The sequence below is a fragment of the Papaver somniferum genome, chromosome 4, assembly GCF_003573695.1.
Source record: "Papaver somniferum cultivar HN1 chromosome 4, ASM357369v1, whole genome shotgun sequence".
Classification (NCBI taxonomy): Eukaryota; Viridiplantae; Streptophyta; class Magnoliopsida; order Ranunculales; family Papaveraceae; genus Papaver; species Papaver somniferum.
Genome location: NC_039361.1, coordinates 98,815,138 through 98,835,501, shown reverse-complemented (window position 1 = coordinate 98,835,501; position 20,364 = coordinate 98,815,138). Strand labels below are relative to the sequence as shown.

The following is a 20,364-nucleotide window of genomic DNA, read 5'->3' as shown; positions in this document are numbered from 1 at the left end:
CTAGATTGCAAGATTAATCTTCTTCAACCATTTAACACTTATTTGACTTTTGTCTGTTACGTAGAATGGTTTAATTATCTCCCAGAACGGACAGTTCTTTAGTGCTTGCGCAAGTATCTGTTTCTTCTTATTACCTCCCTCAAACAGTTTGCATAGAAAAATCCCCATGTCCGCCAATGGTTGGAGACCTCCTTTGAATTTCTTTTCTTTTGCTCTTGACTTGCCTGCATAAAAGAGGATTATCATTTTAGTTTTCGATTTTTAAACAACATATGTTATAAACCTGCACAAGTATTCAAATCGATGGTTTTACCTTTGAGCTCTTTATCTGGTTTGCCCTTTTTTGTAACTTCATCTTTCTCTTCCTCTTCTTCCGACGATGACTCTTGATCATCTTCATCTGATTGTTCTTTCTCTTCTTCATCTGATTCTGATTCCTTTTCTTCTGAATCTTCCTTAATTACCTTCTTGTTTTTCACCTTCTCTTTTGCTTCTTCGTTGAATTTTTTATCTTTCTCTTTTGACCTGCCTGCATACATGAAACTTAGTTATTTTTTCATTTTGTTTTAAACAACATAGTTAGATGTACCATCACAAATATTACAATGTATGTTTTTACCTTTGATGACTTTCTTCAGTTTGCTATTTTTTGCTTGTTTTTCCTCTTCTTCCGACTCTTTATCATCTTCATCTGATTCTGCTTGCGCTTCTTCTTTGGATTGTGATTCAGATTTTTCCTCAGCTATCTTCCTGAGTTTCAACTTTAAATTTTGTTGCGCTTCTTTATTTGTATTGTTGTTCTTCCTCTTTTTTGTTGTCTCTTTCTTGTTCTTTGCATTTCCTTTGATGACTTTCTTCTGTTTTTCCTTTTCAGCTTCTTTTTCCTCTTCTTCAGGCTCTTCATCATCATCTTCGTCTGATTCTTCTTGTCCTTCTTCTTCGGATTCTGATTCCGACTCTTCTGGTTTTTCCTCAACTGTCTTCTTGTGTTTCACCTTTCTTTGTGTTTCTTCATTTGCACTCTTGTTCTTCCTCTTTCTTGTTGCCTCTTTTTCAACTGTCATTTTATTGTTCTTCGCATTTCGTTTTGTTTCTTTATCTTGCTTACTCTCTTGCGAGACAATTTGATCTTCATTATTCTTACTTATTCTTGGTGATCTCCTAAACATTGTGTCTTCTCAACCTGAGTTCAACAATTATTATAGTTAGCATTCATATTTTCATATTAGAAAACAACATAACTACCAACTATTTCATTTCTATGGATCAACTACTGTTGTTTATCCACTGAAATGGATAAACATCTATTGTTTACTCTATTTTTATTTGGATCAACTGATGTTGTTTATCCCCTGAATTGGATAAACTTCTACTGTTGATCCATTTTATTTTGTATTAAGTACTGTTGTTGATACAAAAACCATTTAGAATCACATATTCACCCATTAACAGTACAACAAATATGCATACAATGGGTCAACTTCTATTGTTTATCCAATTTTTATTTGGATCAACTGCTATTGTTTATCCCATCATTTGGATCAACTGCTATTGTTTATCCAATTTGCAAAATATCTAAAACTCTTCCAGAAACACATTTTCACCCATCAATACCCACCAACAGTAGATCGAATTTGCAAAATCATTACATTGACAAAATCAAGACTAAAACATACATGCATCACTTCCATATATACTTTCACGAGGGGGCGTAGCCCCCGAGTGACTTGCGACGTAATACAATATGTAGCTTAGGGTAGTTTAGACTGTTTTTCTTATTGGTTTAACTACCTCTTATTGGATCAACTGTGGTATTTTACACAAATTTATTGGATCAACTGTGATTGTTTACTCAAAAACATCACTGAATTGGATAAACTTCTATTGTTTATCCAATTTTTTATTTGGAATAAGTGCTATTGCTTATCCCTTAAATTGGATCAACTGCTATTGTTTATCCGATGATCAAGTACAGTTGTTGATACAAAAATTTATAAAACTCCTTCAGAAACGCATTTTCACCCATCAACAGTAGATATATCATTTCCTTCCCCAAACAACTAACCAAAACTCAAAAATAACTAGACAAGACCAAAATCAAATCTAATCAGTAATTCGCAGTGTGAAAATCAACTAAATACAAACATATAATCATTACATTAACAAAATTAATACTAAAACATACATGCATCAATTAAATCTGAAATTAAAATTAATTTTTACCTGTTCGATTTTTACATCAAAATCACCAAATCATGCTTATTTTAGTCACACAGAGAATTTCTGATTTGAGAAATTTAACAAAAATCTAACAAAAGAAGACCAAAATCAAAATCGTTTTTACCTGTTCGCTGCTTTCTATTGACTAGATTTTGTTCGCTGCTTTCTTTGAAACCAAATGAGACGTAATAAAACTTGATTAGATTTATGTTCGCTGCTTTTTTGTTGATGAAAGATTTACGGTTTCCTTCAACTTTCAGTTTCTGTTCTTCATCATATACTACTGGATTTTGAGTAATTGGTTTATCTTCAGTAACGACTAGTGTATTTAATGGTTGATTATGAGCAACGGCTAGTTCATACTCATCGATTTTCAGTTTTTTTTCTTCTAGTTTTCAGTTTTTAGATCTGAAAATGGGAGTGATGGAGGAAACGAGGCAGAGAGAGTAGAGAGTAGGTGAGAGAAGAAACCGGCGTAACTGAAATAATGTGTCGGTTTTCTTATCACGTGTAATTTATATCAGGGGAATTTTAGTAATCTGATAAATCCTGATTTTAATTCCTGAAATTAGTAGGGATATATTTATTTTTGGAAAGGATATATTTGTTGGGCTTGAAAAGCAAGGACATATAAATAATGTACCATATACAGAAGAATCATTCACGTGGCCAGCAGTGAGAGAAAATAAAATATTTTCAAGATTTCAGAAGTGAAAGTGGCTCTGTGGTGTATATATAACAAAATGGATATTTGACATAAAAGGACGGAGAGTTTGGGGCATAGAATTAACAAAGTGAAAAAAAATCAAGTTGCGGAGAGTTTTTCACCAGCTGAAAAGATTATGAAGAACATGAAGAGTTGACATTTAGAAATAGTCGTTCATAAACCGTTGTTTATTCTCATCTTTAAAATTGTATTCTTGCGACAATGTTTGATCTTCCTCTGTAACTGCGAGTTTGTAACTCCCATAAAGGTTGCAAATTCCTGGTTCATTATTTTTTCTCCTTTTTCATCTTTTGTAAACACTTTTGAGACATGAATAAATATTTTGAGATGTTGTTTACCATGATGAGATAATATTATTTGATTATTTTATTTACTCTAGTTGTATTATTGATTCACTTAGTCACTGCTCTTGCGGAGTTTTAATTCGATTACATGATTTTCCTTATTATTTGTCATTCAATTTGATAAATTATGCTTTGTTAAATCAGTTAATAATCCATGCTTAATTATTACATATAATATTTGAAAATATGTCTGATTTTTAGTGAATTTAAGAACATAAAGAGGACTTAATGGTGATAGAGTTGTTGAAAGAACGCGCGATTGGGGGATACTTAAACTAATTAGGGGATATAAATTACTTCCCCCAACCAATAGTGTCTGCTAAGGGGTGATTTTTGGGTATGAAAATACTAAAATACCCTTTGGTTAATTAAAACATATTATGAAAATACTATTATACCCTTTCTCCTAAAACTTAAAATCAAATAAACAAAACATACCCCCATTCTACACCATCAGTTCCAGCGCTCTTAGGGTCAGGTTTTTGATTTTTTTTCCATCTTCTTCATCATTCTTCCTCCGTTCTTCATCTACGATTAATCGTCGATCCAAGAATTTCTTCGTCGATTAACCTACCCGAATCCATAACCATGCCTCCACGAAAGAAATCAGATGCCCAATCGAAGTCAAAATCGATTGCTCAAAAAAAATTAGACCAAAGGCTTGCTTTGATTGCTCAAGAGAAAGAAGAACAAGAGGCTTCGGACGATCAAGGTCTCGTAAACATGGATTCTATGAGAAGTTAAGTGATTTTGAACCGTTTTATAAGTGTTTGAATTGATTTATAGCAGTGGGTTTAGGTTAGAATCAGCGAACCCTAACTCAAACAGTTGAGTTTCAGTGACTTCCGACAATGAAATTTGTATGAATACAATGCTGGTACTGAATTACAACATTAAATTTAGGATGAAGGCAATGTCGGTACGGAGTTACGACATTCATTTTAGTATGAATACTATGTCGGCGACAAAGCTAAAATCACCTGAAACTGAATGTTCTATATCGACATTGAAATTAGGTTGAATACCATGCCGATTGTGTGTTACGGCATTGTTTTAAATTTATTCGATTACGCCGGGAGTACACTTTTAGTATACAGAACAACCCCAGGAATTTGTTATCAGTAAAGACATTGATTTTAAGTTAAATTCCATGTCGGTACTTGATTACAACATGGATTTGATTTTTTACTTATGTACCGGAAGTGCTCTTTTGATATCCAGGAACTACCTAGGAATTATCTAATACTACCAACATTGTCGACAATTATTCGACAATACCGGCATAGGGCCCCGGCATGGTGTGTTTGTTAAATTACTATGTCGTTTTTTGGTCTCGGCATGGTTGATGTTTCGTGAACCAATGCCGGTACTGATGATTCTATGGCGTTCTTCAGTAGATCTATGCCGGCATCAAATATAAAAGTGAGTTGTCTTATATTTATTTCGTGTTTCTGTAGATATAGGGCTAAAGCCAGGGAATCTAAGAAAGCAAAACCTAAAGATGCTAGCATTAAGAAAAGAAAGAAGAACGATCTTGGTACTCCTCAGTCTCTGCCTCCTCGAGGGAAAGAACAAGGTCGCAACAAGCGTTTGGGGGCATCTACAAGAGGTGAAGTTTTGGAGAGTGGTGGTGACCGTAGAAAACTATTAATCTGTGAACCTACCGGAATAGTTGAACATGATGAGAAAGATGAAGAGTAAAGTGAGGAGGAAGATAATGAGGTTGATCCAAGTCAATTAGCAACCCAAACCGAAGTTGTATAGGAAGTTGTTGGGCCAAGTCAACAACCGACTACAGGTGAAGGTGAGAGGGATAAATAGAAGAATAAGGTAGTAAAAGTAAAAGGTTCGCACCTTCCTCATACTGATGACATGATACCTGACCTTGATCGTGGTAGAATTTGGGGTGAAGCTCCGGAACTGAAAATGTTATTTGGCTAAAAGGACATGTGGGCTCGTACTATCTATCAAACCTATGTAAGAATTTTTTTCTTGTGCATATATATATTGTTTTGTATTTATGTAAAATATTTTAATTGTGTTGTCTCATAATTGTAGGATCATAAGAAGGTTGTGCATGTTTTCCGAAACCAAGACGCGGCTCATTGGGATTTGTCTACGGAATGTGAAGAGGTCCAAAACATTAGTAAGGGATTCTTGTCTATATTGTTTGGTTGAAAATTATGTGAAGTGTGATTATGTGACATTCAATTGCTTCGTCGAAAGGTATCATGGTGAAACTGATACCATGCACTTCCCGTTTGTAGATATGACTTTGATCCCTGATGATGCTCAGATCATTCTAGGCTTGAATCTTACTGGCCAATCAATTGTAGAAGGAGATAAGTGTCCGGACCTATAATGGTCGAAGTTGCACGCTCTGACTAACAAGTTATTGGGTTAGGACTACAAAACTTCTGTGGAAAGCTTCTATATATCTAAGAATAGTAGGACAAAGACCATCAAGCTGAAGCTTCTTAAGGAGACCTTTCAAAACACAAAGTCAAGAAGTTTGAAGGATGGATGGGACCCCGCACAAATTATTTATACAACTCTTACGTACCTGTTATTCATCTTGGGCACTAAGGTATTCCCTGAATCTAGTGGAAACAGGGTTAGCGCAAACCACCTTCAATACTTGATCCGCAGGAAGAGGTCTTTAGCTATTCTTGGGGAACCGTGGTAATGTCACATTTGATGGTGGAGATGATAATGGCCTCTAAGGATTTTACGAACCAATTTGTCGGGAATTTCACACTATTCTAGGTAATTTTGTTTTTTAACTTTATTCTTATGTATATTGTTCACATGTACCCTTATTATGAAATTAGAAACAAAATTTACTGCTTCTTATGTGTGTCATCCCACATTGGTATAGGTGTGGGATTATGAACACTTCCCAAAATTGTTCACGGACTACCCCTTCTTGAAGATCAAAAACCTTTCCGAACCCGAGGAGCATAGAGCTAACAAATACCAGTTCAACAATATTCCGAATCCCGGTAACAATCGTCGATCGACAAATATGAGATTGGCTCTGGATGCGATGGATACCAAATAGGTTGTGTTCGACCTTTACAAGGAGGCTAGAGAGAACCACCAAATTTTGAGGTATAATAACGTTGCATTTTACAATGGACCGTTGTTCCACCCAAAGGGATACGTTATGGCTGATCCCCGACGTGTCATGCGACAACTTTGATATAAGCAATTACTTTATCCCGAGACATCCTCTCTTGAAGGTACGGAGTTGACCATTCTCAGAGCTTTTTAACTAATCTGGAGTTGAGGGTAGAGTGTGATCCAATTCCAGAACCATCACATTGGAGGGATAAGGAACCACGTCGTTTGGTAGATATTGGTAACTGGGATCTTGTGGAAAACGGTGATGAATCCCACCCCGACTACATGTTTTATTACCTGGAAGGGTCACATCCTTTTGTCGTGCGCCCGAACGACGTCCAAGTTCCACCCAGAAAAACCCTCCCGTTCCAACTCCTACAGAGGCACCACCTACAATGACCGGACTTCAGAAGACCGTTGGATTGCTAGTAAGTATTGTTAATTGCTTAGTCGTTTAATATACACATAATCTTATATTAGTACATATATACTAATTATGTGTTGGATGTATGAAACTAGCGGCGTCGGCTTGGCAAGTTGAAGAAAATGTTTGGTTGCAAGTACGAGAAATGAGAGGTGCTATCCCTTGAAGAAATGAAGGAAGTCGAGGAAAAGCTTGAAAAAATGGAAGACCCAAGTGCAAAAGCTTTGTTCGGGGAAACGAGGTAGGTGGTCGTCCACAAGAAGCAAAAGACCAAGTGATGAACTCTTTAGTTATGTTTCTTCATTTGGATGGTGGTTGTTACGTTTTGAACAATTTCGAACTTGTTTTTGTTTTTAACTCATGATGAACTCCTTAGTTGTCTGGTTTACTTTTGGTTTATGATATCTGGATTAAGAATATTTAAGCACAATTCAGTTGTTTGGTTTATGTTGAACATGTTTAGATTTATAGTAAAATGTTTTATTTGTAAGTTTTCTTTACACCAGATGCGTCGGCATTGAAATGTTTAGGTTCCACAGCGTTGGTACCGTTTCCGGCATTAAAAGTAATTATAATTTTATGCCTCCACCTGTACCGACATTGAATTTTTTTTCTAAAACCATGTCGGAAAGTGGGTATGAAAGGGTCCAAGTTCCTGTATAGAATTTGGATAGTGCCGGCATTGAAATATTTATTGAATCCATGCCAGAAATCTGATTTTCTTACACTTGCATAGTTTTCCAGAAAATCTGATAATTTTTCCAAAATTTCGGAATTGGTTTGGATAAAACTACAATGCCGATATTAATTATAGATCCGTTCTGAATGCTCTTTTATTTCATTCCTAGGTAATCTATTACATTAGTTTTGAAACTTTAAATTAAAACATACTAAAAAACATGCGAATGAAGTGCTTTTGGTTTAAGATGATCTCATAATCTATTACCATCCCTTTTCAACAATTGCGGAACCCTTGAGCCTTTCTCGAATATCTTCGAAGACATCTTCTGGAATATCGGTGTCAAGGACCATCTTCATTGGTTCATCTTCTCTTTCAACATATTCCTTTCCCTTCATATAACACCCATCACACCCATCAATAGGCTTGCATTGGCCTTTGTGTTTTTCTCTTGATTCCGATAGTTCAACAGATTTGTCTAGCCATTGAAACTCTTCGCATTTTGGGTGATTCAAACACCTTAGAAAGATTCTTCCATTTTCAGCATCATCAGTTTTCGCAATCCAAAACCGGCGTGTCCCGTCACAATTTCTACACTTCGAATAAATAAAAGGATATCCCATGGCTAGATGATAAGGTGACTTGCAAATTTGACTGGTGCAATGATGACTCTGTAAGATAAGATTATATTAGTGATACGTCCTAGTAGAGAAGATTTTAACTGTCCATATATTGTTAGTAATGTTGAATCTACTTACTTTGCAGGTAGAGCTTAATAGTGGTTTGCAAATAGAGATTGTTGATGAATCTCCCATCGCTTGTGAAGCTTGAACCGTGCTTACTTGATCTATTTTTTGAGACTTGCTTTCTTGAGAGAAGGATTTTTGTTATTTTGTATTACATAGAATGAAGTTCTAACGGTCTTATTTTTCAAAAAACTAGTCGTTTTTTTTTTTAATTCACAGGTATAGGCATGGTCGCAGAAATATAATCACTGCCGGTAGTGTATTCCGGCGTTGTATGCTGGTGTGAGACGATGCCGGCATTAACTGCATATTTGGCCAAATATCTGCAAAAAAAATCAAGTACCGGCATGGATATTTGGCCAATACCAGAAACCGGTGTCGGTGTCTCAATTCATATTAACTTCAATGCCGGCACATGTGATTTCCAAAAAACTAGCCTTTGAGGTTTTTCTCTATATAAAGAGAGCTAATACTTGGACCCAATTTCCCAAAACTCATGTGTTCTTATGTATATCCTTGAGACTCTTAACTTATGAAACCCGAAACCCTAGAAGAGTCATCTATAAATACCTTAGTATAGAACCTACTCCCACATATAACAAATGTCATCGTTTGACTTCGAGGAAGAACAATCACCCAAGCATGGTACGGCGCAACTCGTCCTTCAATTATAGATAACAGTTCGAGGGATTCCATGTGGTTGAATATTTTTGACAAATTTACTCACAATTATGGTAACCCGAAAGGAAGAACTGCTCAACAAATCGAGCAACGGCACGATATCATCCTAGATACGGTGGCTGAGTATTTAAAAATCAAACACCGGATCGCACACGCTATGCACAATAGATTTTCCCCTTAACAACTCGTAAGTATCTTTATGATTAATTCGACAGAATCCACTCTTTTCAATTTTTATGTAACAAACTCAGTTTGTGTGTTGTTTTTGTAGCATGAAGCCGTGAAAGCGCGTTACTTACAAGAAAAGGGAAAGCATTCATGTTTGATGAAAACGTGAACCACATGGTAACCAAAGTCACAGAGTACTACCAGCTGGGTGAATCAGAGACGGATTCTTCTTAAGAAGATTGATAGGTTTAGTGGTTTTTGGTTAGGTTTTGGTAAGGTTTTGTGGGTAGATCTCTATGTAAACCCTCACGAGACTATATCTCGTCCACTCGGGTCACCAAGTGGTTTAAAGGATTGATGCACTTGCTAAGTGCATCCATGCTTCCTGCAACAAGGATTACATTTGAAATAAATTATAGTTCTGGCATATTATGTTAACATAATTCAATGCCGTTATGATGCCGGCCTAGACATTATATATAATACTATGCCGGAATAGAGTGTCAAAATGTTATGGTTTCTGTTATAATAAACCTTATTCTGACATTGGTTTTATATACGTCTCTATACCGGCATTGTCTACCGGCATTCTGTTTGTCCTCCATTCAATGCCGACATTAAACATTCAATGCCCAACGACTATTTTTTCCAACCATAAACTAGTATGTTAATTTACTGACACTGCCTGAATGATAAAGTGGAAAAAGAGCCGTTGTGTCCTCATCTATTTAAAGAACAAGATCAATGGATACACCCATTGCACTTGATACCTCCAAAAAAAAAGGTAAGCTCCAACACATATCTCCAATGGAAAATCCATCACCAACTACCGATTTCATCATTGCCATGGAAAAAGAAAAACTTAAGAAGAACAAATTATCCCCTCCGATAGGAAATCAATTATCATTCACTACCAACTTAATTGCCATTATACAAGAAAAACTTAGAAGGAAGGAAGAAACCACCAAGTAAATTGCCGCAATGGAAGAAGAGATACTTAAAAAGGAAAAGAGAAGAAGAAGAGGTAGAAATAGAAGCAAAATATCGCAAATAAACTAAAGAGATATACGAACGTGTAAAACAAGCAAAGATAGAAGCAGATGTTGAGGAAGAAACCTAATGGATTAAAAATTTCTACATAGTATCAGATCTCCCGGAAGATCACCTCCCTTTAAACCTTTTTTGGGGTCTTGTTAGTAGTGGTCCTTATATGCCGAAGTTTGAGGACGGTAAGTGCAAGAAACGCAAAACGGATTACGGGAATGCGTTTGTAGGGAATCGAACAACTGCCCTCATAAAATTATGTCGCAAATACAACGATTTTCTCGCAAGATACAGAGGGAATAGGTTTCAAGCTTAGGACGCATATACCAAGTGGAGAAAAGAGCCTTTTAGACATTTCGAAGCCGCTTTGTTTATTGAATCTCGTTCCAAGAAATGATGTTTGTTGCAATTAGCTTAAGATCTTTCATTTTATGTGGAACGTTGTTTATGTGTTTAATGTTTTTAAGTTTATTTCCGTGAGATTAGTATGAAGGCCAGTTTGGGTCAGTGTTCTTGCTTAAACCTTTGGTGGCTACTTCTTTTGGTTGTGCGAAAGCCGACATTGAATAATAACCAATAATGGTACACGTACCGGCATTGAAGTTTGATCAACATACAGTGCCGGTAACCTTTACTCAATTTAAACTTATTGTTATAATTACGGCATTATATTGTACCATCTTTCCATACCGGCATTCTGACGGTTACAAACTCCTTTATTCCAGTTATGTGGCAGTGAACAAACTCCTTTATCCCACTTATGTGACGGTTATATACTACTTAATCCCATTTATATGTCGGTTACAAAATCCTTAATTCTATTTAAGTGATGGTTATAGAAAGGAAAGTATTCCATATTTTCATTTCTCTTTGTTTTTACTTCTCGGATCTTCCAAAAGAACTTCCAAAACCACTAAACTCCCTTATTTTATTTCGTCTTATATATCAAATAAGAATGAGTCGTCGCAAACCTCCTGAAAAACCCAAACCTAATCCTGAAGGGTTTGTTGATGTTGGTGGAAATCGAAATCAAAAATACAACAAGTGCACGAAGCAAGGATACATCAAGCAGCTCTTGAACAATATGATGATGAGGAGATAACATATATGATATGGTAAGTGCATCTATGTTGATTTGAAAGATTTTTAGGGTTTATTGAAATCTAGTTAATTTGTTTAGTCTTTCTACTGCACTAAAAGAAAAATTTGAAATGGAAATATAGTCAATTGAAATTCATACAAGTTTGTTTCGTCGTAGAATTCAATTTGAAAACCATGCCGGATTATATGTCTTGTATCCCCCTTTTATGGCATGAAACTACCGGCGTAGAAATAGAATTGCCGGTACAAAGTGCTGGCTTTATATATTTCATAAATCCTATGCCGTTTTTGATTTTCTACTTTTGTTAAATCTCTGTACAAATTTCGCATATTACCGACATAGTTTATTTGTAAATAGCCAAGTGTCGTTTTGTTTAACATCCATGTCGGTTTTGATTTCCTTCTTTTGTTAAATCTCTGTACAAAATTCCCAAAATACCGGCTTTGTTGTTCGGTAGTTTACTAGCCCGACACATCTGCCGACACTGCTTTTATGTTTACCCTCCATGCCGTTTTTATGCATATAACTCAGTTGACATATTGGGACGTAGGTCTAGAGCATCACAATCAATAAAAGAAAGGGAAAAGTTGTTGAAGAGCGTAAACCCAAGTCTTCTCGGCCTCGACGTAGTCGATCTGATCCGGAACGTGGTAAGTTCGGGAGCGTACAAGGGATACAAGCAGTAGTGAAGATGAAGAGTGGGAAAAATATGTCCCTCCTCAACCAGCCCGAGCAGGTGGATCATCCTCACAAGTCTTAGGATAACCTGCAGTTGAAGTTGAATCCGGTGAGAAAAAGGAAAAGGAACCCCCATCCCACCTTCCTAAAAGATATGACATGATTCCAGACCGCAATGACGGCAAACAGTGGGGTGAAGAGAGAAATCCGCAACTCTTATTTGACTACAAGCACTCTTGGGCTCGTTGGATCTATCAAACTTTTGTAAGACGCTTGTATCTTGTTATTATATTATTTATCTACAATCAAGTGAATTTAATTTAGATTGGTGTTTTATAGGACCACAAGAAAGCCTTATGTGTTAGCTTCCATCAATCAATGGATATATGGCCTTTGGAGTTTGAGTGTGACGTTGTTCAAGTATTAGTCAGAGAATCTGGGTTGTATCCCGCGGCAGAAAATTACGTGGCCACTGATCAAGTCACGGCGAACTGCTTCTTGGAGAGGTTTTTTGGTCAAACTGATACCATGCATTTTCTTTTTGGAGAGATAACCATTATCCCTGGAGATGTACAAAGAATACTAGGTCTAGAGGTTCTTGGGAAAGCCGTTAAGGAAGGAGATCACTGTAAGGACCTAGAATGGGCCAAGATCTATCAACTGACTAAAAAGTTATTTGGGTGGGACCAGGAAACGACTATGGAAAATATGTACAAGACAGAGCGTAACCGGACAAAGATTATCAAATTCGTCGATCTCATTCGATCGTTTGGGCATACGAAGGACGGGGAATTGAATCCCGAACAAATTAAGCAAACTGTCGCTGCTTATCTGTTGTTCACCTTGGGCTCCATAATATTCCCTGACGCTAATGGTAACAGGGTGCATATGAACAACCTACAATACTTGGATCCCTTGGATAAGGTTTATGAGTATTCATGGGGCACTGCTTTCTTGGCACATTTTTTGGCAGAAATGCGTAGAGCTTCTAGGGCGAACGCCTGTCAATTTAATGGGAATTTCACTGTAGTTCAGGTATAGTGAAAATACGAGGGTATCCAAATATACCTCAATCTAAAACTTTTCCTACCTATAAGTCCTTTCTCCGAAAGTGATTGTTTATGAATGACGAGGTGTCGAAATCGAAAAAATAAATTCCTTACTTCTCTTACACTAACTAGTAGCACAATGACAAGCAGGTTCGTTCCTAAGGGAGAGTTGAATCTAAAGTTGTCAATTCAATTTCTGAATATTAATGCAAATATGAGGATGAGAATGATCCAGGACTCTTTCTCGGTCACAGAACATGAATCTTATTGATGTAGCTAGTTTCTACAAAGTATCTCATTACTAATAACCCTAGAATAATTAGTACGCTCAACTATTCCGTTATATGTTCTAAGTTCACCGGACACGGAAGCGCTCAACTACCGGATTCTAGTCGCCAAGTTTCCTAGAAGTACGCTCTCTAGGTGTGACTTAAACAAATGCTTTAAGTTCTTTGAGATAGGCTATTCCTAGTGACAAATACATAGGCTCGACTCATCTACTAGTGTTAATTTCTACACATGAATATTTAACAAAGTCCCATCATCAATACCCATATATCGCTACTTGTACTCGGAGCATCTAGACAATTATGGGTCGAAGAAGTCTCGAATTAGCAATAGAATCATCAACCAACCATTCAATTTGCAACTTAAACGATTGAGAAATAATTCATACAACAATATTGGCGCCGTAAAGAATGAACAATAACAAAATAATCGCAAGAAAACAGGCATTTTAAATATCAATTTGAAATCATGTTCGGGACGTTGAAGTTGTCCCTAATCAAGATGCAATTAGCTACTGGAGTTCATGGCAAAACAAAACACATATAGAAAACTTGACTACGTAACCAAATAAGCAAACCAAAACAGCTGCGGCGAGATGGAGTGAGATGTGATGCTGTGGTTGTGGGAACTGTGGCCTGGTAACAGTGGAATGGTGATGGATGCCGTTGCTGCAACTGTGATGGAAAGACCTGATGGCGACGTAGTAGTCAATGAGCACTTCTTGCTGCTGGTATAATAGAGCTGGATGTATGGACTGGTGGTACGAACTGAGGCGATGATGGCAGCGAGCAAGTAATGATTTCAGGACCTTCAAGTGATCTATGCTGTGCTGGTGGTATGAACTGCAGCTGATGTGGTGTATGCTGGTGGAGATGGGGAAGTGCAGGTGAAGTATAGGTGAATGGGTGCAGATGGTGATATGCTGGTGGATGCAGGTGGTGATGGAGATGGTGGAATAGGGTTTGCAGAGGAGCAAAGCTCCTCTCTGTTGGTTGTGAACGGAGGTGAGGGGTATGCGATTCAAAACTGTAGCCTTCCGCCTCTTTTTATAGCTCCAATTTCCTCTTCCAGATCCTGCAATCAACAGCTGTAACTTACTTTCTTAGCTGACTTCTCGGCAAGAAAATAGAACCAATCCCATATGAACTCAAGCCACATACTCCGTGAGAGCAAGAGCATATTTTCACTGCCATCGAACCATGGCTAACTAACGGCACCAGGTCTTTCCCTTCCATAAACTTGTGCTTCAACTGAACCTCCCTGGAAACAACCACAATACCCTCGGAAAACACTCACCAGACGCTCGAATCATGGAAAGATGGTGCAATCTACGGCTGCTCGACTGGTGGCATTCTCGCTCAAATTCTGTTTCTAACCGATCTCAAAGACCCATGAGGACCACAGATTCCAATTGGCAGCAAACCCTTGTAAATATGAAACCGACTCGAACCCAATCTGTCACAAATTGGTACCGCCGGTCACGTGCTCTTCTTAGCCTCTGAACCTATGTTCTAACTTTCCGGATACGTCTCATTCAATCCCCACAAACCCAATGACAACAGCTTGCTTTGTTATAGGCACTGGTTGAGTGACAAGCTGGCAGCAGACTAGTTCAGGCTTTCTATCGAACACATTATGTGCCTGAAACTTGTAAAGCAGAGACACTCATTTTGCTGTTCTACTGAGTTCTCTTTAACCTGCAATTTCGAATTATAAACAAACCCATTCATTCACTCTTGTCACTGAACTCAATGACTGCCTCCAATCCTTCTCCATTTACCTGGAATTTGAGCGGCAGCAGAGTTTGCTTCTTGTTTCTACGGTTTCAACACCAACAGATACACCATCTTCCTTGTTCATGTTAATCTCAGACCAGACTCTTGACCCTGATAGATACCCATCGAATCCATGGCCGGCGGCTAGGAAAATAGTGCAACAGCTCAAGATTTGAGCTGGTGAAAACTTGACCTCTCTGCTCTCTACATTGTTGGTTTTTAAAGTGTCTTGTTTCCCAGGAACGTTTGTACTGCTCAAGTGGTAAACTCCACTTACAGCTTTGTGGTCTAACAAATTGCCGATCTCATGTTAAGCCCATTAGCCTAATCTTTAACCGGTTGCAAACTCCCATGTCCCCTTATGAGAACTTATGAGACTTACTGGTTCCCTGACAACAAACATCAAGAGAATAAGAATTCTCTTTTAACTCCAGTGGCACACCCAGTTCGTCTTGGTTTTCAAATCCATGCATCCACTGACCCGAGCTTTAAGTGTCCATGCCAATATGCTCCATTCCGATGATTTTTCTTTCTTTATTCAAGTTCAATCCATTGTACGTAAAAAGAAATAAAAGCAAACGTACTGTACAAAAAACTAATAAGAAATGCATGAGAAATCATTATCGAAATAGAGTGTTTTAGACACCTATCAAATTGGTCCACACCTAATCTTTGCTAGTCCTCGAGCAAACAAAACTAAACTAAAATACAACAACCCCGTGTCGTCGATGATACGGTTACTTTTAGCATAAATAACAAGCCTTTAAAACCCTAGGTGTCCTTAGTGGACGAGTTTTAGTCTCGTGAAGGTTTACAAGAGGTTTACCTACAAAACCTATATTTCCAACTCCAGCTACCTGTGACAAATCTATGAACGAATTCAAAATGACTGCAGGAGGAAGTACCCTGATGTGAATCCAATTTATATATAAGTAAAGCTCTTCTCAGAAAGTCGAACAAACCACAATACTCGGAATAACTAACCACAATCACACATGAATAGATTAAGAAGATGGATATAGAGATACATGCTTGCGAATGTTGACTAAGTGAACGGTGTTTCCCATATCTGTCTGAAGGTCACCGCCAAAATAAACATAAGAAACCTAATGGATTGAGATACTGGTCTGAATTCTAATATCAACTCAGCTGGCATATACAAGGGAACCAGTGGTCGATAATCCTAATTCTAGATCAACTCGGCTGGCAAATACAAGGGAACCAGCGGTCGATTTATTAATTGAACAATAATAATATTAACTTTTTTGTTTTCTTTCTTTGTTTTCACTTTTTTTTTGAATCGAAAACATGATTAGATCTTTTGGATCCAAGCGCATGCTTCTTGTCAGCAGATTACATGCTAATTCCCGTAGATCCTGCATTCCACGCTTGTTTAGGCGACGGAGACAGGGAGAACACACACATATTGCTATCCAAGTGTCATTTTTTTTTCTTTTCAATTTTTTTTCATATATATAATCCGATTGGTCTAATTGGTCTATTTTTTTTAGTAACTCAATCACTTTAATTCATCCTAGCAGTAATAACAATTCGATATTAGTGACCCACCTGCAAAAATAAAAACAGAAAGTGATATGGTGATGATTCCGAGATATGGTAACAACTATCTGAAGGCACAAGTTTCTAGATTTTGAAGTTTATTATGCAAAAAAAAAATTATTTTATTTTTATTTTTTTTAACTAAAGGCATCGAACTCTACAAATTATATACAAATTACATAACTACAAAAACGATACTCCAACTCGTAGCTATTTCTGAACAATAGAAGATAAACACTAAACAAGCTATTTAGTTGGAATCTAATCCCGACACAGTTAAAATATACCTCATTGTCGAAAAATTTTTTTCAGCTACTTAGAAAGGCTAGAGTTCATTCTAAATAGTTCAAAAATCTCTAAAAGTTAGAGTTTTGTATACGTCAATTTTTGTCTTATGGAACCCTACCCCCACACTTAAATCAAACATTGTCCTCAATGTTTGATACCATTGCAAAAAGAATAAGAGGAATACTTGAAAAAGACAAGGAAGTAAGAATTGGAATTGTTCACCTGATTGACGCATACGAGTAACATTCAAAATAAACTCCCCGTATATCAACAATCTGAAAATTTGAGGATCCACCCACAAAACAATATGCATACATTGCAAAAGCTTCACAAGAATGTTAGCTAATGGTGGGGAAAATGAAACTATCATCCCACGAGAGTCACCCCCACGCTTAGTTCTTTCTACACTCAGAAGTGTATACAAAACATAAGTGGAAGGAACTTCAATCGGCTCCTCTTTACAAACCTGCATGGTGTTAGACTCAAACACATATGGTGAATATTTAAAAGCAAGAAATTCGGATAAAGATTTTGAAGCACACAATTCCAACCCCAAATGAGGTATCTTCCTAAATGATGGATTAACAACTCTTTGGGAAACTACTACTAATTTGGGAGGATCATCATTAGATAGAGATTCACATAAAGGGTTAGACAAACCTTGCAAAACCTCATGTATTTCTGAATCCTTGGTACTGCTGGACACTTCCATTCTCACATCACAAGTATCATTATTCTCACTCGAACTCTTGTCAAGACATTCATTGGTTTCTTCTATAACCAAGTCCTCCTCATCGGAAAATAAATCAGAATCTTCCATAAGCAAATTATCGTAATCCTTACGTTCTTCACAAGTTGACTTCTCATTCAAAGTATCCACTATCTCCGAATTTGGGAATGATGCACAAAAATGTCATAATCATGAGCGCTCTCATACACAACATAAGTCTTACCATCAATAATGGTAGTGTTTCTAGACTCAACTTGTTCCTTTTGAATAGGAGAATGATCATTATGATATTGAGTTGATCTAGTAGCACCGTCATTATCAATATTGTCCAAAGGTTCATCATCCTCAGAATCTTCTTCTTGGGGATCTTCTCCATTATCAACACGGCGTTTAACCTCCATATGTATGGCCCTAGAAATTGCTTGAAGAGTATCTTCCGTTCCCCCTCTTCTTCCAACTGCACATATTGTCTAAAGAGTTTCTTTATGTTAACACATTTTCCGCTACTATTCACAATAGCTTCTCTAGACCATATATCTTCCTTTTGAATGGGTGAAGGATCATAAGTACGATCCGAAACAGGTATAAGTACACTATCATATGTTTCACTTGGTACAGAACTCGGCACATTGAGAGTTGAGTTAATCTGTCTCCATGTACGTCGCAAATCCATGAATTCATTAGGCATATGCAAGAAACTAGATTGGAACGTATGAGAAGTATTACTATCCCCCCATCCTTGTGATTGTCCACTTACATAACCACCGTAAGGTTGCTGCGATGTATGACAAAAATCACAAGGTCTTGTAGAATAATCATCATAACCAAAAGATTGGTTTTGATTGTATCCCACATATGGTTGGAATATATTGTAAGAGTGAGATTGAAAATAATAATTATTACCATAATATGCTTGTTCTTGTGAACCATATATGTTGTTTGCAAAAGGATACATCTTGCACACAATTCATTTAGAGACCTACCTCTTGTTCCCAATTGCGCACACACAAAACAAGTGATTGATGGTACCTGAAATAAGATTCTAAAAAGATAAATTAGTAAAAGATAAGAATAAAAACTAAATGCAAAATCAGAAAAGTAAATAACAACTCAAACTACCGACTGCTTCCCGGCAGCGGCGCCAATTTTGACAACGTGTCGAACTCGCAAAAATAAATTCCTTACTTCTCTTACACTAACTAGTAGTACAATGACAAGAAGGTTCGTTCCTAATGGAGAGTTGAGTCTAAAGTTGTCAATTTAATTTCTGAATATTAATGCAAATATGAGGATGAGAATGATCCAGGACTCTTTCTCGGTAACAAAACATGAATCTTATTGATATAGCTAGTTTCTGCAAAGTATCTTATTACTAATAACCCTAGAATAATTAGTACGCTCTACTATTCCGTTATATCTTCTAAGTTCACCGGACACGGAAGCGCTCGACTACCGGATTCTACTTGCCAAGTTTCCTAGAAGTACGCTCTCTAGGTGTGACTTAAACAAATGCTTTAAGTTCTTTGAGATAGGTTATTCCTAGTGAAAAATACATAGGCTCGACTCATCTACTAGTGTCAATCTCTACACACGGATAATTAACAAAGTCCCACCATCAATATCCATATATCGCTACTTGTACTCGGAGCATCTAGACAATTAGGGATCGAAGAAGTCTCGAATTAGCAATAGAATCATCAACCAACAATAACAAAATAATCGCAAGAAAATAGGCCTTTTAAATATCAATTTGAAATCATGTTCCAGACGTTGAAGTTGTCCCTAATAAAGATGCAATTAGCTACTGGAGTTCATGGAAAAACAAAACACATATAGAAAACTTGACTAAGTAACCAAATAAGCAAACCAAAACAGCTGCGACGAGATGGAGTGAGATGTGATGTTGTGGTTGTGGGAACTATGACCTGGTAACAAGTGGAATGGTGATGGATGTCGTGACTGCAACTGTGATGGAAATACCTGATAGAGACGTAGTGGTCAATGAGCACTTCTTGCTGTCGGTATAATGGAGCTGGATGTATGGACCGGTGGTACGAACTGAGGCGATGATGGCAGCAAGCAAGTAATGATTTCAGGACCTTCAAGTGATCTATGTTGTGCTGGTGGTATGAACTGCATCTGATGGGGTGTATGCTGGTGGATATGGGGAAGTGCAGGTGAAGTATAGGTGAATGGGTGCAAATGGTGATATGCTGGTTGTAGATGGTGGATTTTCAACAAAGGGCAAAAACCGTAAAATCATGAGGCATGTTTTTGACACGGCTGTCAGGAATGCAACGATTCATATTTTACGAAGCCATGATGAATATGTTTTCGAAAAGCCTCCACCAGCTGAGCGCTCGATCCCTGGCATTTCGTCGTGACCACAATGCAGAATAAAGTATTTTGGCGGTTCTCCTTAGATTGAGAGCTTAACGCCTTCAGGACGTCGGTGATACTCACTGTTCCCTGACTGTAGGAGAGAGACCCACCTCCACATAGAAGAATAGTTGGGCGGCGGACGCCTTCAGAACGTCGATGACACTCACCGTTCCCTGATTATGTGGAGAGACTGTGCATAGATTCAGGCGGTTCTCCGTAGATTGAGAACAATAACGCCTTCAGGTCGTAAACAACATCGTGACTCCCTGACTATGCACCATTCAGAATAGATGTGACGCTTTAACTGGATAATATCTTTTCTGCAATAGATTAATCCTGCCGTGACATTCACTACT

General features: G+C 37.4%; 1 protein-coding gene across 1 annotated transcript; it reads right to left on the bottom strand.

Moving 5' to 3' along the window:
* LOC113272872 (cilia- and flagella-associated protein 251-like) lies at nucleotides 1–1,169 on the bottom strand. Its single transcript, XM_026522665.1, has 3 exons — nucleotides 620–1,169; nucleotides 314–529; nucleotides 1–224 (listed from the first exon to the last, which is right to left on the bottom strand). Exons 1-3 carry the CDS (start codon nucleotides 1,167–1,169, stop codon nucleotides 1–3), a joined length of 990 nt encoding a protein of 329 aa, XP_026378450.1.
* Between the last annotated feature and the right edge of the window lie 19,195 nt (nucleotides 1,170–20,364).